The 12,087-nt window shown below is 49.1% G+C and overlaps 1 protein-coding gene across 4 annotated transcripts in view; it reads right to left on the reverse strand.

Annotated features, from left to right (window-relative positions):
• Positions 1-12,087, reverse strand: part of ZNF609 (zinc finger protein 609) — a 208,588-nt gene continuing 196,501 nt past the window's right edge. For 2 of the 4 annotated variants that reach the window (XM_024735131.1, XM_024735134.1), the window contains 7 exons: positions 11,256-11,343; positions 8,212-10,552; positions 6,576-6,984; positions 4,900-5,075; positions 4,435-4,651; positions 3,883-3,961; positions 1-3,573 (listed from right to left, as the gene is read on the reverse strand). In XM_024735131.1, coding sequence (XP_024590899.1) covers positions 3,888-3,961; positions 4,435-4,651; positions 4,900-5,075; positions 6,576-6,984; positions 8,212-10,552; positions 11,256-11,343 — 3,305 coding nt within the window. In that variant the 3' untranslated portion in view covers positions 1-3,573; positions 3,883-3,887. The remainder of the gene's footprint in view (positions 3,574-3,882; positions 3,962-4,434; positions 4,652-4,899; positions 5,076-6,575; positions 6,985-8,211; positions 10,553-11,255; positions 11,344-12,087) is intronic. The other 2 variants (XM_024735133.1, XM_024735132.1) reach the window with 2 other exon arrangements.

The raw sequence follows: 12,087 nt of genomic DNA on the forward strand, positions 1-12,087 counted from the left end.
TTTGTGATTGTCTCTTAAAAAGATTTATTTTCTCTTCTTGCCTGAATGTACAAAGGCAAAAAGAGTACAGTTTGTATGTATATATATATATTTATATATATATATATAAAAAAACAAGGAACTTGGTAATGTACACTTTACAGAAGGGAAGAATCAGGAAGACTAAAATTAAATCCAACAGAGCAATGCCAGTGGAACAAAAGCTATGAACAGCAACACTGCCCCTCCAGCCCGGGCCTCCAGCTCGCCCCAACCTGCTCCCAATGGGGGGCTGAGCACCAAGGCAAGCGGGTGGGCTGGGGCAGGAGGGGCTGGGGACGGGGCCTGGGAGGGGCTTGATCCCAGGAGGGGCCCATGGCAGAGGATCATCGGAAAGCTTCCTGGGATGCCCTAATAATAAAACAGATAACAAAGGCCCAGAATTATGGGGCCAGCTAGCTGCCCAGTTGAATCTTGGGGGCATCAGAGTAGACACTGAGATGGTGGTAGGGTACATGGGATAATAAGTGGCGTGGGTGACCTCAAAGCCCGTATACAGTTAACACTCTAGCCCTTCTGTAGTCTTACCCTCCCACTCCCGAGACCAAGCCCTTCCACCCCCACCTTGGAGCCTGGAGAGAAGAGGTTCAAGAAGCATCATTTCACTTCATGGGGTGCCGTCTTAACCCTTCTGCATGTGGTCCTTTGACCTTGAGATGTGTGGAGAGGGTGAGGTAAGAGAAGGAAATACACATGTATACATACATGTACAGGCAGGGAAAGGGGATGAGGGGAACTGGCACAGCTTAAATGAGGAAGAAGCAGATGTGAATCCTAAAGAGCAGCTCTCCAGGCCATGGCTGTCCTACCTGGGGACAAGGCTTCTTCCCTCCAGCTTCTCTGTGGGGCCTGGAGGAACAATGTCTGTCAAAAGAACTGGGCAGGGGTAGCTCAGAGAGAGCCTTGGCCTGGTGGTCTCGGCCCTTAGCAGCCAACACTTCCAGCCTTTGCTGGGGTAAGGTGGGTGGGAATCCTTGAGTGTCTCATCCCTATGACCAGGTCATGGGTGCCACAGGTTCCCCCTCTGTGTTCTTTCTCCCCATGGAGAGAGGTTAGGGGCGGACAGCAAACCCTTCACTCAGTACTCGTTAAGGGTCTCTATTTCATCCATCAGTGCTGCTGTTCTGTGTTACTTCAGGGAGGGAAGACTGGGCCTGGCAAGGATCGGGGACCAGGAGGATCAGGGATCAGGCGAAGGCAGTGCCATTCTGCCACTGCGCCTTTTACCTGCTTTTCTGGGCAGCTCAGCTCCTGCCTTTCAAGGGAGACTTGGATATAAGGATCAAAGAGCCAAATGTTTTTTAAGGAAAAAAAAGAAAAAACTGTTCCCTTCTGCAGAACCCAAGGATGCCCTGCTAATACAGAAGCTCTTCTTCTCTGTTACAGAACAAAGTGGAAAGGGGCCATGCCTGCCCAACAGGAAAGAAAATGACTCCAAACCGTTTCTTCACAATATGTACAGAGCACGCTGTAAAAGCCAGCGCCAGATACAAAACACACAACAATATTTAAAAACAAACAGGAACAGAGATGGGCCTTGGCTCCACCCGACAGAGTCTGGGAGGGCAAAATCAGGCTGAAATTCAGGTGGGATGAAGGTGTCCACACCAACGACCTCCATGGGTAAAAGGGAAGTCACTGCTCAGAGCACTGCCTGCTGGGGCATCAGGAGGCAGAAGGACTGAATGGGGAAGGGAGGCTGCCTGGGGCCTGTTAAGAGGTCTAAATCAGTGGGGTTTTGGGGAGGGCTCAGAACCCAACTTGAACAAAAACAAGGACATGGAAACCTAGAGGAAAGGTCTATAGGTCAGAGGGGCTCCTCTTGGGCAAAAGACCCTAAGCCTCTCTAGAACAGGGCTCTGGGGATCTTGGAACGCAGCCTCCACTGGGCATTGTGCTTACTGTCTTTCATCTCCATGCCCCAAACTGTCAGAGCCAAGTCCCTGCTCTTAAATGGTCATTTTTGGCACTCTGGTCACAAACACCCATCTCTAACCTAGGTTGGTGTCTGTCAGTCTTCATCTCTCTCTCAATCCACAAGGTCAACGAAAGACAGGAGAGGAAGAAGACAAAGGGATGACACGTCAAAAACTAAGAGCTAAAGCTCCCCACACCTTGGGGAAGAAGTGACTCCAATAAAGCTACCAAATCACTGTCACTTTCCCAGTGACACAGCATAGAGCCTGGACTGGGACTGCATTTCTAAGGAGAGCAGAGAAATGTCTCTGCCTCAAAGCACAGCTCCACTGACTACACTCTGTAGCTCCAAGGAATAATGGCTTGCATGTGTTATCCCAGGGTCTAAGGAATAGATAATCTCCCATGGTCAGTAGCCCCTAAAACAAAAAAGTGTGTTACAAAAAAACACGGCTTATATTGGCACACATGGGGTTACAGGTTGAGCTACATAAAGTCTTGTAGTTGTGTACAGAGAAATTGGGCTGTATAGACTTGTGGCCCTAGATGAGGAGGATACTCAGATGGCCGCTTGGACAGGACATCTAGAAGGGCTGGGTGCTCCCAGGGCCTGCCTCCTGGCTTGTGCTCAGGTGACCTGGCAGACTCCAAAGCTCCCCACGCTGGGGGAGACTATTTTACCTGCCTGAGCCTTAAGAGCCAAGCAGTGGAAAAGAAGAGGAGAGATCAGTGTGGGGATCCCCCTGGGAAAGGCACCAAGGGGTCGGGAGGGAGGTGAGAAAAGGGCAAGGAGTGGGGGCTAAGCAGCAGCAGGGCTTAGTGGGGTTGCAGCTTCTAGTTCACAGACTCCAATTCGTGCTCCAGCTCAAGCTCTCGCCCGGAATCCCCGGTGAGCTCTGTGCTGGTGTTGGGACCCCTGGCCCTCTGCCTGACAGGCAGCCCAAGGCCACGGTGGGGCAAATGCCTTGGTCTCCCTTTCCAGGCTGGGCTCTGAGCGTTTACATGTGCTCATGTGAGACGGGAGAAGTCTTCATGTTTGAAGACCTTGTTTTCACAACTGCAGAGAAAACAGCCCCCAATTTCTTTCCTGAGATTCTAATCCCTCCATGTGCTGCCAGTTCCCAGGGCCCAAACCACTGGGGAGATGCAGGGTCTGGTGATGGTGGTAATGATGGTGAGAGGGGTATGGCTGCTGTGCTGTCTTCAGACCTTACCCAGTGCTCGGGGGTCCCTCCCTGGGGGGCTTGGTACTGCTCCGGCAGCTGACCAGGGGCTTGGGGAACAGACCAGTGACTTCTCTGGGCTTAGGCCCTGTTCCCCTGGTTGCTCCCCGTGCCTTCACCTCCACAGAGGCCACAACAGTCACTACTGTGGCCAAGAGAATAAATATTTTTGCTAAGTACCGGCTCTCCAGCTCCTGAGGAAGAGGGAGGGTCAGGGAGTCCGGGGGTCTGGTGGAGGCGAGATAACCAAGGGTCTGCCTTCAGTCATGGTGGGAACGGCAAACAGGATGATCAATACCATTTAACTGATGTCTAAATGGCACCTCCAGCACCTCCTTGGGTGAGCCAGTCTGGGCCCGTGAAGCTGACTTTATCCGGGCACTTGGTGTTCTTTCTGCAAGGGAAACATGGACAGATAACCAGGTATTCAGCCCGCTGGTAAAAAGAACCACAGGGTGGTGCTCCAAGAAAATGAACTGCAGAGGAGGCCAGTCCTGGTCGCTAGGGAAGACGTGTTCCACAGCTCCTCTCAGAGACAGATGGCTTCATGGGAGACTTATACAAGAGGCTTGCCCAGGGTTCCGCCATTTCCAGACCACAGCCCACAGAGCTATCCTTCACCGTGGCTCTGCAGGGATTCTGTGATCCAGGTATCACCTATCCCTGCTCTCTAGGTGTTGCCCCAAATTAAAAAGTTACTTACCATTCTCACCTCCGGGGGGGTGGGTAGAGTGAAGGAGTGGAGCCTTGCTGGCTGGCAACAATGGCTGTAGAAGAAAGCCCTGAGTGAGAAGGAGGATGTGTTAGTGTGGCACTCCCAGACCCTCCCCTTAAGCACTCTGCCTTTTTGCCAGCTGAGTGGGTATTGGGAAGAGCTTCTCCTTAAATTCCTAGCTCCACTGAGTTCCGGGGTGCTGACAGAAGGAAATCTGATACTTGGATAGATACAGCGGCTCGGGATAGATAGTCAGGCTCTGTTTTTCAGTTGCTTGTTACTCTTTGGCTGTGGGAACACCTGCTCCTTATTCTGAATATCAAAGCCAATTTTCCGGAGGAGTTTGAGAATCCCCAAGCTCCAAGGGATGAAACAAATGTCATGATTTTATTGATTGTCTGCAGGAGGCTAGGACTATGGACAGATGAGACGCTCAAGGGGAAAAAGGGGGGGGGGGCGGTTCTTGCCAGGGGCCCCCTGCTGTGGGCAGTGCTACTGGGATGGAGTAGAAAGGATAGGAAGTGGGGAAGTGAGGCTTACCTGCTGCATAGGGTAAGTTGTACTGTGCTGGGAGCAATGAGTACCCCAAGTGGTGGTGGTGGTGGTGTGTGGACATCAGGCGCTGAGAAGGGGAGGTTCGGGGCCGGTCAACACTCCTTTCACCCCCGCCTGCTCCCCCGACGCTGCTACAGCTGCCACCACCCCCAACCGCCCCACAGCCTCCCCGATCTCTCTCCTGAGAAGTTTTATCACTTATCTGGAAAGGAAAGCAGACACAAAAGCTCTACTGTGAGACACATACATGAAAGCAAGATGCCCAGAGCCCACATTACAACTCCTTAAAGATGCAGGTCACCTAAGAATCAAGGAGGTGCCTGGCAGAGCTATTGTCAAGTCAGCCAAACCACACTGTGGTTAGGACTTGAACTAGTCCATCTTCTCCCAGACCCTGGATCTGGCCTTATTTGTCTCTGACAACAGTCAGTGTCACTGCACTTCCCTCACCGTGGGAGACTTGCTCTTGTAATGACTGGCATGCTGCTGCAAGAGGTCCAGGGCTTTGGACTCTGAGCTGGATTTACAACTGACACTGGGGCTGGCTCGTGCCTTGTCAGCATCTTCACCCCCTGAGACCTTGCTGCCATACGGGGAGAAAGAGTAGCTGGAAGGCAGGTAGGAACCTGGGGAAGAGAAATAAAGCAGTCAAAGAAATGGGAGAGGGAGAAGAAACTCTGCTTCAGTGAGCCTGGTGAGGCTCAGGCTGAGATATATTTTCTACCACAGTGTCTTCAGGCTGAGACTCAGTGTGTACTTCCTTTACTGAGCTCTAGAGGCAAACAGCTAAGGGATATTAGGAACATGGCCCTCAGTTTCTGGGGAACCAACTTCCTTAGAGCCCCAATCTCAGATTCATCTTGGAGAGGTGATACAGTCATAGGATTTGAAAGATATTGGATATGGAGATGTCCTTGGGCTCAAATCCTTCCTCTACTTACTAGTTAGGTAACCCTGAACAAAATTAACAAATTAATTAGCTCAAATTAACCTTCTGAGCTTCAGTTTCTTGACCATCAAAATGAAGATACCAATACTTATTTCATAGGATGACAGAGAAGATTAAATAAGATAATGTACATAAATCACCTAGTCCAGTGCCTGGCACAGAGCAGGTACTCATCAAATAGAACAACTGTTTTTATATAGAAGGATTGGGGTAACAGGAGAAGGGAATACTACAGGATGAGACAATTTCCTATCTCAGTTTGAAAAGCTTAAGTGTCCTACTTAGTATTTGCCTTATAATGTCAATATCAAGCCTATTTCAGCTGCTCTCCTATAGGGAGGTGGGAGCTCCAAGAAGTGAAAGAGTCTTCCACCCCAGAAGCATCCCACATGGCTCTTCAGGCAACAGAGATCAGTGAGTAAAGTGAGCCTTTTCTTCTAACAAGTTAAAAAACACTTTAACTCCTACCTTGTGCCTCCCTCCCCAAGAACTCATGGATGGCAGTATAAAGAGTTTATCTTTCCCAGACTGAATCTTTCTAGCTGGACTTACCCCCAGTATGACTTCAAACTGCTCTTCCCCTCACCAACTGCCTCCTGACCTTACAGCTAAACACAATTTTGCAAATGAATACAGGCACTCTCCTGGGTTGAATTTTATTTGTTCCACGTTTCTCTCCTGCTACAATTAAGTTGTAAGCTCCTTGAGGGGATTGAGCTAGTCTTCCGCTATTTCTTTTGTATTCCCCACAGTGCCTAGAGCACATTGCAAAAGTAGAGAGTATGTGTTTTTGTTTGTTTGTTTCTCTGGCCATGCCCCGAGGCATGTGGGATCTTAGTTCCCTGACCAAGGATTGAACCTGTACCCGCTGGGACCACCAGGGGAGTCCCTAGAGTACGTGTTTAGAAAATCCCAGCTGAGGGAAGACTGCTCTGGTAGAGAGGGGGTTTTGCCTTTAGTTACCCATAAAAATTGACTGTAGAGTCAACCCTCTAGCTAGTGCAAGGGAGGGAGAAGTGGTCCCACAGACTGTAAGTAGGGGTCATTCAAGGAGCTCAGGATTAGTGCCCACTTCACAGAAGGCCACATTCAAATCAGAGCTGTCATCTACCTGAGCCTCAGTAAGCCTTAGAGCTGAGCAAGAAAACTCTGGATTCGAAATCGGTGCCTCATTTACCTTCCCATTGAATGGAACAGCAGCTGGAATTCGGTGCCGTACCTGGGTAGTTCTGCATCATCACGGCAGGCATACCCCGGTAGCTGGGGTGGTTGGGGTCATAGGACTGGCTGTAGGAGTAGCCGTGCATGTAGGGGATGTAGGACTGGTGCTGGGTGAGGGGAGAGGACACAGGCACGTGGACACCTGGTCGGGGCTCCTTGCTCCCGAGGCGGGATTCCTCAGACGTGGGCAGCTTGCAGTCACTACTTGTGCTTTCCTTCCCATCCTCCTTGGGCACAGAGTCCTTACTCCGACTCCTTTCCTCCTTCAGTTTGCGGTCCCGCTCCTCCTTCCACCGCTCATCCTCTGACTTGATGTCTGAGTACTTAGCAGGATAAACATATGTCCACATCCGGGGCTCTGCTTCCTACAACAATCACAGAATGAGCTCTGAGCGTTTTACAGATTTCAAGCCCAATGTCCCCGTAGAAACACCAGAGCAGATAATACTAGACATCTGGGGCACAGCAGGATCTTGGCCTCTACTGACCTTTGTTTAAAATCACCTCTGGTCCCTCCTGCTTAAATGCCTGTCTCCTCCCCCCATAAAAGGAAATAAGATGTGGTGAAAGAAAGAGAAAATCCACCAGTGGGTCTTCTCTAGGCGAGAACAAGCATTCTGGGGAAAGGACTCCTTGACTAGAAGAAGCCGTTCCCTTTCCAACGATATTTAGGTGGTTTCCCTTCTTCAGAGCAAACTCAGGGGCAGAGAGCTACAGGTGCTGCCCCGCTCAGAGGAGGGTGGTCTAACTGTGGCACAAAGAGGGAAGGGGAGACTTTCTAAGTCTGAGGAACAGAGCAAAATGTAAGACCAAGTTCTTAGTTCTAACTCTGCCTAGAAAACCTTTTTGAGAGTAACTCACTGTGAGTTGTGTACTTCTGGCCTACTTTAAAAAATGGAGAGACCACCATTAACTCATTCCATAGGAACCACACAGTGGAAGAAACACTGGACTAGGAATCACTAGATACCTGGGTTCCAGTTCTGGCTCTGCCAGTTAAGTCTCAAGTAATTCCAGACAAATCAAGCTAACTTGCCTGGGCCTCTCTTGTCAAATGCGAAAAACACCTTTTACTGGTGTAAAAAGTGCTTTTTTTAAAAAAAAATGTTAGGGCTTCCCTGGTGGCGCAGTGGTTAAGAATCCGCCTGCCAACACAGAGGACACAGGTTCGAGCCCTGGTCCGGGAAGATCCCACATGCCATGAAGCAACTAAGCCCGTGTGCCACAACTACTGAGCCTGCGCTCTACAGCCCACGTGCCACAACTACTGAAGCCCGCGCACCTAGAGCCCGTGCTCCGCAACAAGAGAAGCCACCGCAATGAGAAGCCCGCGCACTGCAACGAAGAGTAGACCCCGCTCGATGCAACTAGAGAAAGCCCGCGTGCAGCAACAGAGACCCAACGCAGCCAAAGATAAATAAGAAACAAACAAAAAAAGTTAAAATGATTTACCAAAGTAAAGAATCCGTAAAATTATAGATTTATTCTGCAAATCTGTATTCTGTTGATTCCCTACAAAAGGACAGCCCTGATTTGTGAGGAAGACAGAAAAACTATCAAACGGTATTTCTATTTCCTTCCAGAACAGTTACCTGTCGGTACCAGAGTATTGGATCCACCTCTGCCTGTCGGCCACACTCGGCACCTGTCTTCGCCTCAGAGGCCTCCTTGCCTAGGTGGCTGGCCTCACTCAGCTTTACTTTAAGTCCTTCCGGGGCCTGGCTGGGGAGCTTGGAAGAGTCATCCAACTTGGGAATAATGACTGATTTGGCAGGGTCAGCCCCTTGCTCCTTGGCCTTCCCGGGTCCTGACTTCACCAGGTCTGTCAGGCTGGGGGCCTTGGTGAGACTTGGTGGAACTGACGGCTTTTGCTTCCATTCTTCCTTGAGTGCTGCCTCCCGCTCCTTCAGGCCCATCTCTGCCTTCTTATCCAGTCCCCGCTGCTGCTGCTCCAAGCTCTGCCGTTTCTGCTGTTCTTCATACTGCTGCCGGTAGGCTGTGTTAGTGCTCAGGAGGTGGGTGTGGTAGCTCTGGTCGCTGTAGCCATAGGGGGGCACATAGGCATACTGGTTGTAGTACAGGGACTGCATGTACATGTTGGGACGTTGCTGGATGACGGAGGGCTGCTGACTGGAACTGCTCAGCTCTGGTTTCTTTTCCTCACAGGCATCGTTCTTCACTTTTCCCTCTATGCTCTCAGGCTCCTCATCCTTTTTTGTCTTCAGGGCCTGGCTCTCCACTCCTGCCTGGCTGCTGGGGTTCAGAGCCCCTGGGCTGGATTGTGTGTAACTTGGAGAGTAGTAACTCTCAAAGCCTTGGTAATATGGTGAGTCTTTGCTCTGTGGCTGAGGGGGGAAAAGGGTTTTCTTGGCCCCGTCCTTAACCAACTGTTCAGGGTCCTTTGATTTGACGCTTTCCACTTTGCCCTCCCCATCCTCCCCCGCATCAGAGATGTCGGAGTATGCAGGGCTGTTGGTTTTGACTGAGCTGGCTTCAGCCCCGTTCTGGGTCACTACATGTAAGGGGGTCATGGGCTGGGTAGGGGTAGTGCTATCTAGGCGGCTACAGCCTCCAATTGAAGGGCTGGGAGCATTGTCCGTGAAGCTGTAGATCTTGTCAGCTTCCGCCTTGATGCTAGCCAGTCGGCTCTGGTGGGGGTCTGAGGAGCCATTTAGGAGCACCTCCATCTTCATCCCATCTCCTGATGATTCCCTGAATGGGCTTTTGCCTTCTTCTGCTCGACACACCTTCCCAGGGGTCAGAGGACTTTCAAGTTCCTTTGAAGATTCCTTCTTTTTTTTGTCTTTCTTTTTCTTGTCCTTGGCTGGAGTCAAGGCAGGGTTGACTGTGAAAGGTTCTCCCATCACAGTGGGCTTGGGCTGAATGGGCTTCAGCTGGGGGCTGTTGGGCATGGCCTGGACCACTGTGGTGGTCAAGCCTGAGGAGGAGCCTGGGCTTGCTGCTGTGAAGGTGGCTGTCTGGAAGGTGTAAATCTGCTGTGGGGGGATGGCAGGGGCAATGGGCCGGGCTGACTTTAAACTTTTGGAAGGAATCTTTTCAGGTTTCAAACTAGAGGGCTTTTTACATTTTTCTTTTTCCATACATTTCCTTTCCAAAGACTCAAAGGCGTCATTGCTTGTTTCATCCATTACTGAGGGTCCATCATCAGAGCCATCGTTGGATAAGGCCCCGAGATCTGGGTCCCCTTCCCCACTCAACTTTTTCTTACAGAGGCCTTTTGTGCTGAATTTGCTTGAAGGAGAAGGGCTGTGGGGCTCTGTGAGCCGAACTTTGGGGGTAGCGGAGCGGGCAGGGGACAAGGAACCTTTCTGTGACACAGATGCACCATTGCAGCTCCCGAGGTCTGCATGCAGGGGGGGCTCCTCTCCGTACTCACTGTCTCCATCTGCTTCTGGCTTGCTGTCGTCATCTGTATGGGCATGAGCTTGGTGGTACTTAAGTCCATTGATGTGCTTGTACTTTTTGTTGCAGTTTGGGTGGGGACAGTCAATCAGGACTGGGGAAGGACAATTTCTGTCTAGAACAGTGGGTTCCACTTTGGTCCCAGGGAGGGGGCCAGTGGCTGAGCCCATGGAATTAGTACGGACACGCTTGCTCCCTTTGGAGTCCTCTGAGCTAGAATTCAGCTCCATGTCTGAAAGGGGTTTGTTTTTCCGCTTAGTAGCTGAGGAAGGGCTGGCCTTGACATCCTCAGAGGTGCTGCTGGCAGCTGGGCGATGTTCCGAAGAATTCTGGCTGCCCCGACGGCCTTTGCTATTGGCTCCTGCTCGGGTTTTGCTGCTACTGCTGGTCCCTTTGCTGTCAGAGGCTGTGGCTGTCTCATTGACAGGTGTGTTACTGTTGGGACGCATGCGTTTGCCTCTACCCCGACCATTGCGCATTTCCAAGTCACTGGTGGGAGAGTCACAGAACCTTGGCAAATGACAGACACAACAGGATATTATTAAGAAAAAAAGCTATCTTCAAACCAGTGTAGCTGCAGCCTCCAGAAGAACTGTCCATATGGTAACTATCATTTTCAGTGAATATGATTTGTTAAAGGAACTTCTGAAAGCATGGTAACTGCATTAAATGGTGAGCTCCTAGAATGTTATCTACATACTAACTATAAATTATTCCCCAAGATTTGGGTTCCCCTAACCCTGACAAACTGGAAATTAATATTAGGAACAAGCCGTAAGGTGCTATTCACTGAAATATCAGTCTTACGGCCAACTGCAACTTGAAAAGGTCCTTGTGAAACCCAGACTGTCTAGTGGAGTTTATGAAACTGAAGATGTTTTCGAGTTTAAACTTCTGAGAGATAGCTGCTATCAAAAAACATCATCAATGAATGCTTATTCACCTGTAGTCAGATTCTGGCCTTGGTCTCAAGGTGACTGTAGGTAGAAGCCAGAATTCAGTCATTCCAGATAAAGGCTTAAATAGGATCTTCTCACCATTCCTACCCACTGATTTATTCTTCTTGAATGCCAGATGAATATAATGCCTTCCCTTGTTTCTATAACATAACTGTCCTTTAAAAGCTGTCCAATTCTAACAGGATAAAGGTATAAGGGATCACTGATGAGGGTGGTTCAGATTAACATAAGCTAAAAAGCTGTAGAGTGCTTACCTGGGGGGTGCCCAGTCATGTCGTGTGCAGTCAAGAAGTGTACCTACGTAAGTCTTGTTCCTCCATGTTACATTCACCACCAACATCCCTGAAAGACAAGAAGACTCAGATATAGACAAGAGAAATGCTGTTGGCCACTGAGAAGAGTATTTTCCATCTGAGTAGCATTCTGGCTCCAGTAGGAGGGTTTAGGGGGTGCTCTAGGTCCCAGTGGGCCTAACAGCATTAGGCTGGAATAGTTCCACGGGAACTGCCTACAACACTAACAGGGCCCCTTAGGATGGGCAATGGTTGCAAAGATTCCATGGTCCAGTTAAGGCACATTTTCCTAACTTTTAAAAAATTACACAGTATTTCAAATACACTAAAAAAATACAAAGGATAACTAAACAAAAACTCATGTACCCACCACCCAGCTCAATGGATTTATAAAATTTTGTGCTATACTTGCAACAGATTTATTTTTTAAAGAATAAAACATCATAGTTGAAAACCACTGTTTACTATATTTTCAAACTTGCCATTGATAGGATCATGCTGGGTATATAACTTACCTTTCTCACTTAACATTACAAATTTGAGATTTATCAATGTTGACATGAAGAGCTTAACCCATTTATTTTAATGGTGCTCAAGTATGTCACTGCATGATTTGACCACAATTTATACATACTGTTGATGGAAATTTAGATGTTTCTTGCACATTTTCACTCTTAAATGACATCACAGTGAACATTCCTGACATGTTCATTTTATTTAAAAATGGTTTTGAATAGATACCATAGTCACACTCCAAAATTTAAAAGGTAGCAAAAAAAAAAAAAAAAAAAAA

This window comes from Neophocaena asiaeorientalis, unplaced genomic scaffold, assembly GCF_003031525.2.
Source record: "Neophocaena asiaeorientalis asiaeorientalis breed wild unplaced genomic scaffold, Neophocaena_asiaeorientalis_V1.1 scaffold264, whole genome shotgun sequence".
Taxonomy (NCBI): Eukaryota; Metazoa; Chordata; class Mammalia; order Artiodactyla; family Phocoenidae; genus Neophocaena; species Neophocaena asiaeorientalis.